The sequence below is a fragment of the Hippopotamus amphibius genome, chromosome 15 (genome assembly GCF_030028045.1).
Source record: "Hippopotamus amphibius kiboko isolate mHipAmp2 chromosome 15, mHipAmp2.hap2, whole genome shotgun sequence".
In the NCBI taxonomy this organism is placed as follows: domain Eukaryota; kingdom Metazoa; phylum Chordata; class Mammalia; order Artiodactyla; family Hippopotamidae; genus Hippopotamus; species Hippopotamus amphibius.
This window is the reverse complement of record NC_080200.1, coordinates 452,506-469,342: the sequence shown is the minus strand read 5'-3', so window position 1 is coordinate 469,342 and position 16,837 is coordinate 452,506. Positions and strand designations below refer to the sequence as shown.

At 65.0% G+C, this 16,837-nt stretch overlaps 2 protein-coding genes across 5 annotated transcripts; one reads left to right on the top strand and one right to left on the bottom strand.

The window, feature by feature from the left end:
- Nucleotides 1-168: 168 nt before the first annotated feature.
- On the bottom strand, nucleotides 169-1,466 carry LOC130837173 (proline-rich protein 2-like). Its single transcript, XM_057709971.1, has 3 exons — nucleotides 1,380-1,466; nucleotides 854-907; nucleotides 169-741 (listed from the first exon to the last, which is right to left on the bottom strand). The coding sequence occupies exons 1-3, from the start codon at nucleotides 1,464-1,466 to the stop codon at nucleotides 169-171; spliced, it is 714 nt and encodes a 237-aa protein (XP_057565954.1).
- MED16 (mediator complex subunit 16) lies at nucleotides 219-16,494 on the top strand. Of its 4 annotated transcripts, none has more exons than XM_057709451.1 (16): nucleotides 219-341; nucleotides 1,663-1,840; nucleotides 2,378-2,485; nucleotides 2,739-2,908; nucleotides 5,187-5,618; nucleotides 6,278-6,383; nucleotides 6,704-6,859; nucleotides 7,510-7,721; nucleotides 8,413-8,619; nucleotides 9,586-9,796; nucleotides 10,168-10,301; nucleotides 10,427-10,619; nucleotides 11,122-11,338; nucleotides 12,492-12,575; nucleotides 13,011-13,116; nucleotides 15,069-16,494. In XM_057709451.1, the coding sequence occupies exons 2-15, from the start codon at nucleotides 1,708-1,710 to the stop codon at nucleotides 13,099-13,101; spliced, it is 2,454 nt and encodes an 817-aa protein (XP_057565434.1). In that variant the 5' UTR covers nucleotides 219-341; nucleotides 1,663-1,707; the 3' UTR covers nucleotides 13,102-13,116; nucleotides 15,069-16,494. The 4 variants fall into 4 exon arrangements, with proteins under 4 accessions (XP_057565434.1, XP_057565433.1, XP_057565435.1 ...); XM_057709450.1 differs by having other exon boundaries at nucleotides 12,975-13,116; nucleotides 15,069-16,493; XM_057709452.1 differs by lacking the exon at nucleotides 15,069-16,494 and adding an exon at nucleotides 14,186-14,324.
- The last annotated feature ends 343 nt before the right edge of the window (nucleotides 16,495-16,837 follow it).

Genomic DNA, 16,837 nt, shown 5'->3' with positions numbered 1-16,837 from the left:
AACGGTGAGTCGCCTGAAAAACCGGTTTAGCTAGTCTTCGCTTCTTTTATGATATTAGCGCAAACAGGAGCTTAAACGAATGGGATTATTCACTGCAGTTGAGAAAGTGTTTGTTGTTCCACCAAATATAACTCAGGTGGCTGCTGGGAATCCATGATCGTATGCAAATTATCTCGAAAGCGGGGCGGAGCCGGAGCCGCTGCCCTCCCAGAAGTCTCCGGGAAGCGGCCGCGAGGCGCGGGCGACTCGTTGGTCCCGGGAAGATGGCGGCGCTGGGGCCGGGGCGTTAGGGCGCCTGCAGGCCGCGGCCGTCCGCTCGGCTGGGTGCCCAGGCCGGCCCGGTGAGTGCGGGGCTGGGGGCTTGGGCGGCCGGCCGGCCGGCCTCCGGACGACGTCGCAGCCGCGGGCCGGGGAAGCCTGTAACTGGCGGGCCCGGGGCGGGACCTGTGGGGTCAGAGGGCGGGCCTGGAGAGCAAAGGGTGCTGGGTGCGCGGCCTGAGTGCGCTGGGCGGGGCCTGGGGGTCGCGGCGGAAGCCTGGGGTGAGCTGAGGCGCCCAGGGGGTCGGGGCGCAGGGAGCAGGAGGACCTCGGGGCGGGGCCTGGGACGCGACCTGGGGCGGGGCCTGAGGCTGTACCTCCCCGGGGAGGGCCTGGGACGCGTTGGGGGCGGGGCTCAGGTGCCGTCGGGGGGCTCGGGGGCGGGCCCTGCAGGGCCAGGTTTATGGGATTGTTCGGGAGACCCTGGGATGGAAAGAGCGTTTAGGCCGGGCCTGGGGACATAAGGAGGGGAATTGGGGTCCGCGAAGCAGGGACTGCAGGGGGCGGGGCCGGCGGGCGTGGGGGCGGGGCTTACGGGGCTGTGGGCGGGGCCTAGCGGCCCCGGGCGGGGTTTGGAGAAGCAGGGGGTCTGGGGGTGGTGATTGAGGAAAATGGGGCCGATCGCCGGGCTTCGGTAAAGGTGAAAGGAAATAATCTCAATCGACGCCCAGCACGCAGAGCGCGCCGAGGAAGCGCTCGCTGTCCCCGCTGCTGCCGTCACCTCTGCTGCCCCGCGCCCACCCTGCCTCCCCGCCCGGGTCAAGGCCGCCCCACCCGTGCTCTGGGGTGTGCGTGGGATCCTCCCTGGGATGGAGCCGGGTCTCGGCGCTGCTCACAGCATGCACGGTCCCCGTCACTGTTCACTCCGACCGGCAGTCACCCCCAGCCTCGCCCTCCCCACGGCCAGAGTGGCCTGTGAAACGGAGACAGGCCTCGGCCCTCCTAGGGCTCCCACCTCGCTCGGGGTGACCCCCCAGGCCCTGCATGACCTGCCTGCTCCCCTCCCCACCCCAGCTTTGCCCCTCCCCCTCTCTCCGTTCTGCCCGGGGACCCCCTGCCACCTGTTGAGCACCCCAGGCCCGGTCCCGCCTCTGGGCCTTCGCACAGACTGTTCCCTGCGCCCGGAAGGCTCTTCCTCCAGGCTGCATGCCTCGCTCCCTCACACCTGCACCGCGGAGGCCTGCCCGGCCCGCCGCGCAGGTGTAAGATGCAGCTCCCCCGCCACACGCAGGGCAGGGGTTGAGGCCACTTTGTCCCCCGCGGTGACCCGGCGTCCAGCACGGCGCTTGGGGCCCCGCAGGCGCTGCGTGAATGGCGATGACGAGCCAGTCCTCTCTCGCGCAGGAGCTGGTGACCGACCTCCGCGTGTGACCTTGGCACGTGGGCGCGATGGACCTGGCTTACATCTGCGAGTGGGAGAAATGGCCCAAGAGCACGCACTGCCCGTCGGTGCCCCTGGCCTGCACCTGGTCCTGCCGCAACCTCATCGCCTTCACCACGGACCTGCGGAGCGATGACCAGGGTGCGCCTCCCCTCATCCGCCGGCTCCCACGGGGTTGCCTCCTCCGAGACGAGGGTGGCGAGGGACGCAGAGGGCCAGGGGCGCTGGGGTCACCCGTGCGGTGGCCGGGCCAGGGGAGGGGGGCCCCCGCGGCTCGCCGAGGCTCCTGCCGAGTCTTGCAGAGCGCCTGCCTGTGCCGCCGCCCGGCCTGTGTTCCCTCCAGCGCCGAGGGACATGCGCTCGTTAGAGGAAACTGGAAAAAGCACGGAGGCTTAGGGTGAGGGCAAGAACCAGCCCGGAGTCTCCACAGAGAGACGCCCACTGTTAGCGTTTTGGGTTCATTTTCTCCCAGTTCTGTTTTCTGCGTCTCTTTGGAAAGCGCGGTTGTAGCCTGGCCGGGGGCAGGGTCACGGGCTGCCCGTCTCCCCTCGGCCCCCGGCGTGTCGGCAGCGGCTCCCGAGGCCCCGCTCGGAGGCCGGGCTCTGCTGGTTCTGCCACGATGCCCCAGGTCGTCGGGCCGCGGCCGCTGTGGCCGGGCTGACGCGCCGCCCCTTGCAGACCTGACCCGCGTGATCCACATCCTGGACACCGAGCACCCCTGGGACGTGCACTCCATCCGCTCGGAGCACAGCGAGGCCATCACCTGCCTCGAGTGGGACCAGTCAGGTGAGGGCGGCTCCCCTTGACCCTGAACCCCGGCGCCACCTGCTCTGTCTTTTCCTGGTCCGGCCCCGGTGCCCGGAGCTAGGACTCGAACCCTTGAGCTGTGGCTTGGCGGGCCCTGCTCTTCCCTCTCTCCGCTTCCCGCGTCCTTCCCGGCCTCTGGCCTCTCCCCTCGCAGCGCTACAGTCCTCTCTTCCCACTCCGGGTGGGCCGGGCTGGGGGCGGGGCTTGTGACGTCGTCCCCGCCCCCTCGCAGGCTCGCGGCTGCTGTCGGCTGACGCCGATGGGCACATCAAGTGCTGGAGCATGGCCGACCACCTGGCCAACAGCTGGGAGAGCCCCGTGGGCAGCCTGGTGGAGGGGGACCCCATCGTGGCCTTGTCCTGGCTGCACAACGGTGTGAAGCTGGCCCTGCACGTGGAAAAGGTGGGTGTCCCGCCTGGGGACGGGCTCACACCTGCCGGCAGCACCTGTGCTGCCAGCAGGCCCCTGGTCAGACGTGATGACACCCCAGAATTCCTGTCCGCACCCCACAGTTGAGCCCAGCCTCCCTGCGAGAGGGGAGCCACCTGGGTCCAGGGTGCTGGGTTCAGATCCTGACATCAGGCCTCCCCCCTCGCTCTCCTCACCATCAAGTGCGGCTGCCGGTGGCCACAGTGGGGGGGTCAGCGCCAGAAGGTGTGACAGGGCTGGGGGGCCCGGGCCTGGGGTGGGGGCCTGCGGGGCCGCAGGAGCTCACGTGGCTGGCTCGGCTGGCCACTCCCCCCAGCCAGGAGGTCCTCCTGGATTGATGCTGTGAGAAGTGACCTCTTCTGTCCCTTCCCTGCGGCTGCCTCTGTGGTGCCCGGTGCAGGGCCTGGGGACACTTAACCGTCAGCGCGAAAGCCGCAGTGCGCGTGGTACCAGCTCCAGGCCTCAGGAGCCCCACGCTGCCCTCCCTTTGTTTTCTTTTGTTATGTAACAGCTCTATTGAGATATGTCACATACTAGAGCTCACTCACCTGAAGTATACAGTTTACTTAGTATCTCCACAGACTAGTGCAACCATCACCGCAGTCAACTTCACATCTTTCTCTTCACCTCAGAGGAAGTCTGTCTCTGTTAGTCTGTCCCCCCAGCCCCTGACAACCAGGAACCCACTCTCTGTGTCTGTGGATCTGCCTGTTCTGGACGTTTCCCATCAATGGAGTCACACCCCGTGTGTCCTTCTGTGTCTCTTTCTCTCACCGGGCGTGCTGTTCTTAAGGTCTGTCCACGTTGTAGCGCGTGTCAGGGCTTCACCCCTTCTCCTCAGATATGTTTGTCTCTAAATTGTCAAAGACGTGCTTGCTCATGTAAAACGCTCAGACACACACGCAGCTTGAAGCCTGCGATGTTGAGGTCAGGCGTCTCTCCCCTCTCCCCGCGGCAGCGACTCACCGCCAGACTTGCTGCCTGACCTTGTGGACCTTTTTCTCTGTGGAAAGTTTCTTTTTCAAACTGCCAGTGTCTCTCCTCGGGGGTCATCCAGGGGCTTCTGCTTCTTTCTTTCCAACGCTGCCCACACCTCCCCGTCCGGAAGGCTCGGCTGGGGCCGTGGGCAGCCCTGGACTCCCGGCCCCGTGCGTCTGCTCCGGCTCCCCAGACCGAGGGCCGCGGACTCTGCCAGCGCTCGCAGAAGCCCTGTTCCGCCTGCAGCCCGTGCTGTGCAGGGGCGGGTCGCTCTGAGGGAAGGGGGCAGGTGTGCAGGCTGCCCTCGGTCCCCCCCGGCGCGGTGGTCGGCTCCCTGAACCGCGAGCTGGACTGAGGTGAACGTCGTTCCGTGTCCGTTGTGACTGAACCTGGTGTGAAAAGGCACAATGGCAGCAGCAGCTGTGCTTCCCAGCACAGCCCTGGAGGCTTTCCCCGGGTCTGTAAGCTACCGCCTGCCTGCTCGCTGCTTTTTTTTTGTTTTATGAGTTTATTTAGGTATTTACTTTTGGCTGTGTTGGGTCTTTGTTGCTGCGCGTGAGCTTTCTCTAGTTGTGGTGAATGGGGGCTACTTTTCTCTTTGTTGCGGTGCGCGGGCTTTTCAGTGCGGTGGACACAGGCTCTAGGCGCGCGGGCTTCAGTAGGTGCGGCACCTGGCCTCAATAGTTGTGGCTTACAGACTCTGGAGCGCAGGCTCAGTAGTTGTGATGCATGGGCTTAGTTGCTCTGCGGCGCGTGGGATCTTCCTGGACCAGGGATCGAACCCGTGTCCCCTGCCTTGGCGGGCAGATCCTTAATCATCGCACCACCAGGAAGTCCTCGCCTGCCTTATGAACAGGCGCACTGGCAGCTGCTTCTGTTGCACTGCAGACGCAGGGAAAGAGCTGAGTGGTTGCAACAAACCACTTGGCTCACAAAACCGAAAATATTGAGCGTCTGACCCTGTGAGAAAAACCTGGCTGACTCCTATCCTGTGTGTGTTTAGCTGTGTCATCCTCCCCACGGTCCTCGGACGTACAGATGAGGACACTGAGGGTCAGAGAGGCCCACGTACACAGCGCTCGGGTGGCTGAGGCAGAACCTGAACTCAAGTTCATGCTCTCGTGGCTTCTGCCACGCGGTTCCTCCGTGTTCTCCGACTCCCAGAAGGGGGTCCTGGGGTCACAGAGGCAGACCCCTGGAGGCCCCGTGTGCCCGGGGCGGGGCCGCCGGAGCTGACCCCGCCCCCGCCCCGCCCGCTCCCCTTCCCCCGCAGTCGGGCGCCTCCAGCTTCGGCGAGAAGTTCTCCCGCGTCAAGTTCTCGCCGTCGCTCACGCTGTTCGGGGGCAAGCCCATGGAGGGCTGGATCGCAGTGACGGTCAGCGGCCTGGTCACCGTGTCGCTGCTCAAGCCCAGCGGGCAGGTGCTCACCTCCACAGAGAGCCTGTGCCGGCTGCGCGGCCGCGTGGCCCTGGCCGACATCGCCTTCACGGGCGGCGGCAACATCGTGGTGGCCACGGCGGACGGCAGCAGCGCGTCGCCGGTGCAGTTCTACAAGGTGTGCGTGAGCGTGGTCAGCGAGAAGTGCCGCATCGACACGGAGATCCTGCCCTCGCTCTTCATGCGCTGCACCACCGACCTCAACCGCCGCGACCGGCTCCCCGCCATCACCCACCTCAAGTTCCTGGCCCGCGACATGTCCGAGCAGGTGAGCTGCCCCGCGCGGGGCTAAACCCACGCGTGGGCCGGGCCGGGCCTCCCGGAGGCTCCAGGGGAGCATCGGCTCCCGCCTTTTCCAGCGTCTGGAGGCCCCGCATCCCTGGCTCGCGGCCCCTTCCTCCCTCCTCCCAGCCAGCCGCGCAGCCTCTCCCGTCTCTCTCTGCCTCGGACCCGCCCGCCTCCCTCCTATAAGGACCCTGCGATGACACTGGGTGCCCCGGGGAATCCAGGGTCGTCCCCATCTCAGGGCCTTAACTTCATCCCTCCTTCAAAGTTCCCTCTGCCCCGTGAGGTGACACGTCCTCAGGTCCCGGGACCAGGACGGGGACATTTCTGGGGACGAGGTTCAGCCGACCACACCGGGTTCCCCGGGTGCCCTTGTGACCTGGCGCTGGTCAGCCCCCAGCTTCAGGGAGCCCCGCTGCGTCTCCCTGCTGCCCCTCGCTTCCTGCCGGGGGTGCCGTCAGGGACTCTGCACCCCGCCCCCCTCAGCACAGCCCTCCCCAGGGGAGGCGGGGGGGCCGGGGGCCCTGGGTTGGAGTCCACAGTGTGCGGGAGGCGGGTGCTGGCCTGAGGCCTGGGGAGGAGCCGGAGGCCCGGCGAGGCCCAGGTACGGGGCAGGCCCCTGACCGCGCCGCCCGCCCCCAGGTGCTGCTGTGCGCGTCCAGCCAGACGAGCAGCGTGGTGGAGTGCTGGTCGCTGCGCAAGGAGGGGCTGCCCGTGAACAACATCTTCCAGCAGCTCTCGCCCGCGGGTGAGTCCCCTTCCGGCCACCCCGGGGGCACGCAGCTTGTGTGGTGGCAAGGTCCGGGGTGGGTTTCCCGTCTCTACGCGTCGGCTCCTTTGAGGGGACAAGTTGGAGCTGCGGTGCCAGCTGACCGCCTCGTGGCCCAGGCGGTCACCTCCTCCTGTCCCCACGAAGGCCTGGGAGCCGGTCCCCTGGGGGGCACCCTCCCCCCCGCCCTGGTCCCATGAGCTGGCTGGGGCCCCAGGAGGGGAAGGGCACTGGGTCAGGTCCGCCCTCTCAGTCTCGTCTCCATCGTGTGGCTCTCTGTCCCCTCCCCCACCTTTCAGTTGGCGACAAACAGCCCACAATTCTCAAGTGGCGGATCCTGTCGGCCACCAACGACCTGGACCGTGTGTCGGCCGTGGCGCTGCCCAAGCTGCCCATCTCTCTCACCAACACTGACCTGAAGGTGGCCAGCGACACCCAGTTCTACCCCGGCCTGGGTACAGCACCTCGGAGCTCCCTGGGGGTGGTGGTGGGCTCCAGGCGCGGGCTCCTGTCTCAGGGTCGCGGGAGCGCGGCCCCCAGCCTCACGTGAGTCCCGTGGGGATGAGGATGAGGGAGTGGACGCGCTGCACGCGTGGGCCCTTAGCCCAGGGAAAGGCTGGGGACGTGGGGCAAGCCTCCCAGATACGCCCCCACCCTCCCAGCCCCAGTGTGCTCGCTGAGCTGGCAACCTTGGATTCAGGCCCAGCGTCCATGACCCTGGGTGAGCCAGGCTGGCCGTGGTGGCGCCGGCCACTGGGTGACGGGCTTCGGGTTGACGAGCCCCTGAGCTCACGGACCGCTGTTCCTCCCCGAGGCTCTTTGTGCGCACTGGGCCCGGGGCCTGTGCACCTGCTGTCCTCTCTGCCTGTCCCTCCCACGTGTCCCCCCGGAAGTTGCCTGTTGCCTCACATCAGCCGAAACTTAGTGCTGGCTGCAGGGCCACAGGGGAGATGTGCCCGGACGGGGACCGGAGCCCTGGGGGGGTGGGCTCTGGTGGCTCGGGGCTCACACCGCTCCTCGGCGCAGCCTCCGCTGGGTGTGGTGGCAGCCGCCGCCCATCGTCCAGAGCTGGGTGCGGCCCGCCTGACCCCGCGTGTGCCCCCAGGGCTGGCCCTGGCCTTCCACGACGGCAGTGTCCACATCGTGCACCGGCTCTCGCTGCAGACCATGGCCATCTTCTACAGCTCCGCGACCCCGCGCTCTGCGGACGAGCCGGCCATCAAGCGCCCTCGGACCACGGGCCCCACTGTCCACTTCAAGGCTATGCAGCTCTCCTGGACGTCCCTGGCGCTCGTGGGCATCGACAACCACGGCAGGGTCAGTGCTGGCCCCGGGTGCCCCTGCCGCGGTCTGTGGGGTGGGGCCGCGCTCAGGAAGCGGGGGCCCTTAGGAGGCAGCTCTGCACGGGGAGGAGTCCTAGGCCCCCGGCGCGGCAGGTGCCCCGCGAGGGTCGGCCTCCTGGTTCCCAGCAGGGCCTGTGGGTGTCCTGCAGGAGGGGCGGCCTCCCAGCCTCTCACACCCACGCACGTTCACACACAGTCACGGGTGTTTGCACCTGCATTCACACCCGCCTACGTTCACACCTCAGGGGTGTGGTCCTGCTGGCATGCTCACACGTGCACGTTTGCACACGCACACCCACGTATGGCCGCCCCCCGCCAGGAAGTGGGCTCCTGCGAGTCGCTGTGGGCTCCCTGTGACTTCTGGTCCGGCTCTGCCCACCTCTCTTTGCGCGTCTCCGGGTGGCGGGTTGGGCTTCTCCGGACCGTGAGGTCCCCAAGTGGACTTGCAGGCCCAGCACCCCACGGGCGCCCTGCTGGCTGGGAGGCCTTTCAGGCCCTGCGTGGGAAGCGCCACAGCTACGGAAACCGGGGTCCCGTGGCCCCCTCCACGGAGGGCGGGCCTGGACCCTGCGCAGGCGGTGCGCGCCCCGCCCTCAGTCCGCCCCGCCCCGCCCCAGCCCCACCCCCGCCTTTAGCCCCGCCCCGCCCTCTCCCCTCCCCCGCAGCTCAGCATGTTGCGCATCTCGCCCTCCATGGGCCACTCGCTGGACGTGGGACTGGCCCTGCGGCACCTGCTCTTCCTGCTGGAGTACTGCATGGTGACCGGCTATGACTGGTGGGACATCCTGCTGCACGTGCAGCCCGGCATGGTGCAGAGCCTGGTGGAGAAGCTGCACGAGGAGTACACGCGCCAGAAGGCCGAGCTGCAGCAGGTGCCCGCGCCCCTCCCTCGCGCGGCAGGCGTGCAGGCTCCGGTGCGCCTGCTGCAGCGGATCCCCGCGCCCCTCGGCTGCTGCCCGGTGCCTCCCTCGGGGGGGCCCGCGGGTCAGACGGCGCGGCTGCGGGCCCGACTCCACCCGCCTCTGGGTGGGTGGCGATGGAGCCCTTTTCCCCTGCGATGAGAGCAGGAAACGGGAGGTTTAGGGCCGGAAGAGCCAGGGAAAGGTGATGGTTCAGAGTCCAGCGTGGTGCGCCTGTAAAGCCCAGAGCCTCCCTAGCGGAGTGCGGCAGCTGCAGAGGTCAGCGCTGCCGAGACTTCAGAGTGTCCTCCGTGCCAGCCGTCACCACGAAGAGGAGGAAGCAGGAAAGAGAGGTCGCCTTCCCGTTAGCGGCCGGCTAAGGTGTGAGAGTGCCCTGCTGGCCCCGGGGACAGCGCAGGGACACCAGGAGTGATCAGATCTCATTATCTGCCGGGCTGTGTGCAGGGTTTATTTGGGGGTTTTTGGTGGCACCGCGCGGCTTGTAGGGTCTTAGTTCCCTAACCAGGGATTGAACTCGGGTCCTCGTCAGTGAGGGCGCTGAGCCCTAACCGCTGGACCTCCCGCGAATTCTCTGTGTGCAAGCAGTTTTATGCTTTAAGTCTTTCAGTCATGGCGGGAGACGTCAGGTTCCGGGAACTGGGGCGGGTAGAGCCGTATCCCGGGCCCCACCCACTTCATGCCAGGAGCCCCCCAGGAGTGAGGTGTCCCCGGGGCGGCCCTGTGGCCCCTGGGGCAGACCCGCCCGCAGGCTGAGGCCCTACTGTCGTGTTAGGAAGGTCCTCCTACCCTGGTTCCGCCTTAAGGAGGGTGAGGCCCAGAGAGGTTTGGCGGCTGGCCCGCTGGCCCAGTGCCCCGCCTTTGCCCCGCCCCTCAGGCGCCCGCCCCGCCCGCTCACGTCCACCCCTCCCCCCGCGCCAGGTCCTCTCCACCCGGATCTTGGCCATGAAGGCCTCGCTTTGCAGGCTGTCGCCCTGCACGGTGACCCGCGTGTGCGACTACCACGCCAAGCTTTTCCTCATCGCCATCAGTTCCACGCTCAGGTCGCTGCTGCGCCCGCACGTGCTAAACACTCCCGACAAGAGCCCCGGCGAGCGGCTGACCGAGATCTGCGCCAAGATCACGGACGTCGGTGGGTCCCGCCCCACCCTGCCCGCCTCCCTGGCTGCCGCGGGCCCCTCGGGCATCTCGCATGTGTGGGCTGTGGGGACGCGCGGGAACAGAGAGGACCCAGCCTGGGGATGGGGTCCCCAGGGGCACGGCCCGTGTGGAGGCCCAGAGGCCAGCCGCAGCTCCAGGGTGCCCAGCCCCAGGAGTCCGGGGGGCGGCCGGCGCATGCTGCAGCCCAGCGGTGGACACCGGGAGCCTGCCCTCCAGCCCTGCCCCCCAGGGTTCCGGGCTCAGCCGGGCGGATCTCTCACGGGCTTGCTGACGACTCCCCGTGCGAGTCCATGGCGGCGCACGTGAGGTCCCGGCCGCCCCTGACGGCCTGTCCCCTTGCAGACATCGACAAGGTCATGATCAACCTCAAGACAGAGGAGTTCGTCCTGGACATGAACACGCTGCAGGCGCTGCAGCAGCTCCTGCAGTGGGTGGGCGACTTCGTGCTCTACCTGCTGGCCAGTCTGCCGAACCAGGTGCGCCCGTGGCCCCGGCCCTCCCAGGAGCCCCGGCCCTCCCAGGAGCCCCGCCCCCAGGGCCTGCTGAGGTCCCGGGTTGCTGTGCACACGGAAGGATACAACCAGAGCACTGCTCCCCACAGGGCTCCCCGCTGCGGCCGGGCCACAGCTTCCTGCGGGACGGCGCCTCGCTGGGCACGCTGCGGGAGCTGATGGTCGTCATTCGCATCTGGGGCCTGCTGAAGCCTGGCTGCCTGCCAGTGTACACGGCCACCTCTGACACCCAGGACAGCATGTCCCTGCTCTTCCGCCTGCTCACCAAGCTCTGGATCTGCTGTAAGACACCCGGCCCTCTGCTCTCACTCCCCCACCAAATTACAAGCCCTGCCTGAGTCCCCCCACCAGAACGTAAGCTCCCACAGGTCAAACTGGCTCTGTCATGGGCCCCACTGTTGCCCTAGCACCCAACACAGGTGCAGGCATGGTGTGGGTGCTTGTTAAACATCGGCCGGTCTTAGGCACCTGTTGGTCTTGCATCACTGGGTCACGTGTTTCTGGGGCCAGGCTCTATCGTTGCATCCCTGATGCCAGGAACGTTACCCAGTGCTTGCTGCATAATTTTTGAGTGAATAAGTGGGAAATGGGCCCCCATTTTACAGAGGAGAGGACTGAGGCCCAGGAAGGGGAAGGAGCTTCCCAGAGCCACTGAGGAAGTCAGGGCAGGGCTGGGGCTGTGCCTGGTGCTCTGGGAGCCCCGAGGAGGCCGTGATGCCTCCTGGGTGGGCAGCGCTCTGGGCAGGGCCACTGAGCACCACGTCCCTGTGGCCCCTCCCTGCAGGCCGTGACGACGGCCCCACGAGCGAGCCGGACGAGGCGCTCGTGGACGAGTGCTGCCTGCTGCCCAGCCAGCTGCTCATCCCCAGCCTGGACTGGCTGCCTGTCAGCGACGGCCTCGTCAGCCGCCTGCAGCCCAAGCAGCCCCTGCGTCTGCACTTCGGCAAGGCTCCCGCTCTGCCCGGCAGTGCCCCCAGCTTGCAGCTGGACGGCCTCATCAGGTGCCTGCCCATCCCTGCCTCGGGGCCTTTGCACGGTCCTTTCTTCCGGAAGGGTCTCCCCCAGACTGTCTGGCCTCCTCCCTCACGCCGCTCACGTGCAGAACATGCTGTGGCTGCTGCCTCCTCCCAGCTCGGCCTCAGCGCTGCTCCCCAGAGCCCCCAGCCCTGCCCTGTCTCCCCTCCCGGTCACTTCCCTGCCTCCGGTCATCTCGGCCTGTGCTGATGGCTGCCCTCGCTTGTCTGGGTGACATCCTCCTCCCTCTGGCCCATCACCACCTGCCTGGAGGGCCTCCGTGGCTGACCTGGTGACTCGGGCTCCAGCCCCTTCAGAGCTCACGTCGACACCCCAGCCCCCCACCATAAACTGCACTGCAGCCCAGCCTGTCTGGTGGGGCCCAAGGCCTCGGGGAATCAGAACCCGCCCAGGCAGGCCCTCCTGGGGCTGAGAGGAGACCTCGGGAGCCATTTTTCAGACCCCGGAACGTACGGGGTCTGGACAGCCCTTGCCTGCTGGGTGAGCCCTGGACTGACCAGCGCTGTGGGGTGGGGGTCTGTCCCTGTTTTGTGGGTGAGTAAACTGAACCTCAGAGGTGCAGTCAGGAGGCAGTGGGGCCGGACCACACCCAGGACCCCACAGGCCGCCTCCCATCTCGGGTGCTCCGGTGATGAATCCCCCAGCGGAGTTGCTGGGGCGGGGAGCCCCCTTTCTGTGTCTCCCTCTCCCTCCCCAGGGAAGCGCTCTGGGCCTCTCCTCCACCTTCCGCATTTTCTCGCATTTTCTTTCTCATCTTGAGGTGGGAGGAGGCCTGATGAGTCACAGCTGTGATGTATACTTGGCTTTCAGGAAAAACGTTACACGGAGTGGTGACTGGTGGCAAAAGGGGTTTCACACGCTCAGAAACTTTCAAACTTGTGTGATACGAGCATCATAGGCTGACCCGCCCCAGTCCCAGGTCCCCTCGGACGGGCTCCGTGGCGGTTCCGGGCCGACGTCTGGGCGGAGGACCCGTGGCAGCCCTGCTCGCAGACGCGCCCTGTTGCCCCGCGGGGGCGGGTCACGCGCGCTTCGCCTCTAGGGGATGGATTGGTACTGGTGTGTACGTGCGGGGGTGTGTGTGGGCTGGCCCCGAGCGCCTCCCACGTTCTCCCCCAGGGCGCCGGGCCAGCCCAAGATGGACCACCTGCGGAGGCTGCACCTGGGCGCCTACCCCACGGAGGCCTGCAAGGCCTGCACCAGGTGAGCGCTGCAGCGGACGCGGGGGCCGCTCCACCACTGGGGGTTTCCCGCCTGCCTCCCGGGCGGCCTTCGTAAAGGGCCTGATGGCCCGGTGGCGAGCGGCTGACCCGAGCCTGGCCTCTTGGGGCTCCCAGTGGCCTGACAAGTGCAGAGATGCAGCCGTGCCTGCAGCAGGGCTGCGCTTCGCAAATGTGGCCCCCATGGCTTCCGGGGGACCCCAGGGCCACACCGCTCGGGAGGCCCAGTCCCTCCTCTGTCCACGCAGGGAGGCGAGGGGGAGGCGTCGGAGCTGGGACGGGCGGGAGCGGAGGGATTAGCCCAGCGTGGGGGCAGGCGGGGCCAGGGAGCCGCACCGTGCCCAGCCCTGCCAGGGCCCCAGCCGCCCGGCTCCGCCCGCAGGTGTGGCTGCGTCACCATGCTGCAGTCGCCCAGCAGGACCACGGCCGTGAAGCAGTGGGAGCAGCGCTGGATCAAGAACTGCCTGTGTGGGGGGCTCTGGTGGCGGGTACCCCGCGGCCACCCCTGAGCACGCCCGGCCCCGGTAAGCGGGTCCCTTTTCTCCCTTCCCCTACGTCACAGCATAGGAATCATTGATGGGTGCGTGTGTGCATGCGTACGTGTATACGTATGTTTATTTGCACATCTGTACACACACCCGTCTTCTTTCCCGTTATGCTTCATGACAGGGTGCTGCGTGTCGTGCTCTGTGCTCTGTGGTGGGCCCCTGTGTGTCTGTTTTGTGTATAGTCGTGTGTAGCTGCTAATCCCACATTTCTGCTGTATCCCTCTCCCACCCTCCTTCCCCTTTGGTAACCATCAGTTTGTTTTCTATGTCTGAGTCTGTTTTTGTTTCATAAATAAGTTCATTTATGTCATTTTTTTAGATTCCACATAGGTGATGCCACACGGCGTTTGTCTTTCTCTGTCTGGCTTACTTCACTTAGTATGACGATCTCTAGGCCATCCATGTTGCTGCAAATGGCATTATTTCATCCTTTTTATGGCTGAGTAGTATTCCATTGTATACATGGACCACTGCTTCCTTATCCACTCCTCTGTCAGTGCACATTTAGGTTGCTTCCATGTCTTGGCTATTTTTTTAAATTAATTAATTATATTTATTTATTAACTGCATTGCATCTTCGTTGCTGCACACGGGCTTTCTCTAGTTGCTGAGAGTGGGGGCTGCTCTTCATTGTGGTGCGCGGGCTCCTCATTGTATATGGCTTCTCTTGCTGCGGAGCACCGGCTCTAGGCATGTGGGCTTCACTTGTTGCGGCACACGGGCTCAATAGTTGTGGCTCACGGGCTCTAGAGCACAGGCTCAATAGTTGTGGCGCACGGGCTTCATTGCTCCGTGGCATGTGGAATCTTCCCGGACCAGGGCTCGAACCCGTGTCCCCTGCATTGGCAGGCGGATTCTCAGCCCCTACGCCACCAGGGAAGTCCTGTGTCTTGGCTGTTGTGAATAGTGCTGCAGTGGACATTGGGGTGCGTGTATGTTTTGGAATTAGAGTGTTGTCTGGATATGTGCCCAGGAGTGGGATGGCTGGGTCATATGGTAGCTCTATTTTTAGTTTTGTAACGAACCTCCATACTGTTCTCCGTAGCGGCTGCACCAGCGTGCCTTCCCACCGGCAGTGCAGGAGGCTCCCTTCTCTGCACACCCTCCCCAGGATGTGTTATGTGTAGCCTTTTTGATGACAGCCACTCTGACCGATGTGAGATGGGAGCTCCTTGTACTTTTGACTTGCGTTTCTCTAATCACTGGGGACGTTGAGCAGCTTTTCATGTGCCTGTTAGCCATCTGTACGTCTTCTTTGGAGGAATGTCTGTTCAGGTCTTCTGCCCGTTTTTTTGATTGGGTTCTCTGTTTTTTTGATGTTGAAGCTGTATGAGTTGTGTATATACAAGGGTGAGTCAAAAATTGTCCGCACTCTGGCTGTAGAGTGTATAAAGGTTTTATTTTTTTTAAGAACTTTTATTGACATATAATTGACATACAATAAACAGCATATATTTAAAGTGTACAATTTGGTATTTATTTTCTTATTAGTAATGTGCATATGGCAATCCCAGTCTCCCAATTCACCCCCCCCGCAACCCCCCACTACCCCACTTGGTGTCCATGCATTTGTTCTCTACACCTGTGTCTCTGTTTCTGCCTTTCAAACCAGTTGATTTGTGCCATTTTTCTGTATTCCGCATATATGTGTTAATATACGATATTTGTTTTTCTTTTTCTGACTTATTTCACTCTGTATGACAGTCTCTAGGTCCATCCACGTCTCTACAAATGTTCCAGTTCCGTCCCTTTTTACGGCTGAGTAATATCCCATTGTACATATGTACCGCATCTTTTTTATCCACTCCTCTGTTGATTTAGAAGTTTTAATCTAACTGGAGCGCAGATCATTTTCGACTCACCTTCGTATCTTGGATTTAAGGCCTCGTCGATCGCATCGTCTGCGAATGTTTTCTCCCGTGCCGTAGGTCGTCTCTTCATTTTGTTTATGGTGCCCTTTGCTGTGCAAAATGTCGGTGGATTCCGGATGGATGTAAAGGAAAGCCACGCTGTCCCGTCGCTGGTGACAGAGCAGCCACGCACCCCGACCTTCCTTCGGTGCGTTAGCGCCACCCTTGAGCTGCGCTTCTGAGGCCTTGCCAGCCGCGCCGGCTCGCCCGTAAGTGACAGGGCGGGCGAGGACGCGGCCGACGGCTGGCTCCCTCAGAGCCTACTGGCGGGTCCCGGCAGGAAGGCCCGGCCGCATGGCCACCATGCCAGGTGGAGCCCGCGACGGGCCCGGGCAGAGCCTCGGCCACGGGCCCCCCCCCGGGCCCCCCCGGGCCCCCCGGGCCCAGCAGCCCCAGGCCTGTGTCCTTCAGGATGTCCCACGAGGACCTGCCGGGCACTCAGTGGCCACCGTCCGTGACGCCAGCTGGGCATCTGCTTCGCGTTTGTCACCCGCACCTGTCGCTGCCGAGCCCTCGCGGCCGGCCGCCTCCCCCCCGGCAGGCCCCGTGAACGTCCCCCTGGGCGGCAGGCGTCCTGCGGGTGTCCCGGCGCCGTCCCGGCGGCCCCGCCCCGCTCAGGGCCTCCCTCCCGCTGCGCAGGCCTGTGGTCCTGCCCGGTGTGTGTGCTGCTCTCCTGCTCTGTCAGCATTTATTGAGCACCTGGTGTCTGCCAGGCACGGGGGGCCCTGCGGGGAGCAGTGGGCTGGACGTGGGGAGGTGCTCCCCGCCGCGGGGGTTTCTGCCCACAGGAGCCTCTCTTTCTGCTTTCTCTCTGCTTCTCTCCCCCTCCCCGCCCCCTCCCGTCCTCCTGCCCCCCTCCCTCCCCCACCCGGGTTTGTGGGAGCTCAGGCCGCGGCCCCCCCGGGTTCCTGCCTACTTTCACGGATTATGAGGGGCTCCCCGCGGCCCCGGGCACAGCACCTGCCTGTTAAGTGGTAATTGCTTCTCTTGTTTTCCTTCTGGAGGCTCGAGGGAGGGCAGGCTGGGCCGGCGCCCCGCGGTCCACACGCGGCCGGCATCAGGCTTTCAGGGCCGGTGCCACCGCGGGGGGGCCCCATTACCTGGCCGGTCGCCTGCCGCCTGCCCCTGGCAGCAGCACGCGGCGACGTCCGGGTCCTGCCGTCTAAGTGGTGCTGCCTGCGGGGACGTGTGGGGACCTGGGCTGCTGAGCGGCCGGGAGGGATGGGGCAGCGCACGCCGACTCCTCCCCCACGTGGCTGCCCCCGCCCCCGCCTTCCTTCCCGGCCCGGGCGGCCTCCCTGGTCCAGGGGCACGGGGTCTGGGTTCCTGCATATTTTTTCTCAGTCTTTTACCTCATTTGACCGTGTATTTTTTAAGCAACTTGCTTTTCTCAAGCCATTCTAAAGTCTTTAAACCAGTTACTTGTCTTAGAAAAATGAACCTGTTTCCTGCACTTATGTTTCATTGGTTTAAGGTTAAACTGTGGGTGTTCACACCCCAGCCACCATCTTGCACGCTCCCTGGAGGGCGGGTCCACGACCTCTCCCTTTGGGTCTGGGGCTGGCGCCTTTTCCCACCTGTCCTGTGCAGGGGAAGTGGTGCCGGGTGACCCCAAGGCTGGTGGGAACCGGCCTGGCTCCTGGCTCTCATCCTGGAGCCTCTGGACACCTCCAGGCCCCCAGGGTCTGGTCATCTAGGTGGTGGGGCAGGGGACCCCCCCCACCGTGCCCTTGTGACCGTGGCCTGCAGAGGCCGAGTGCCGTGAATGGTGGACAGGGGTGGCTCCG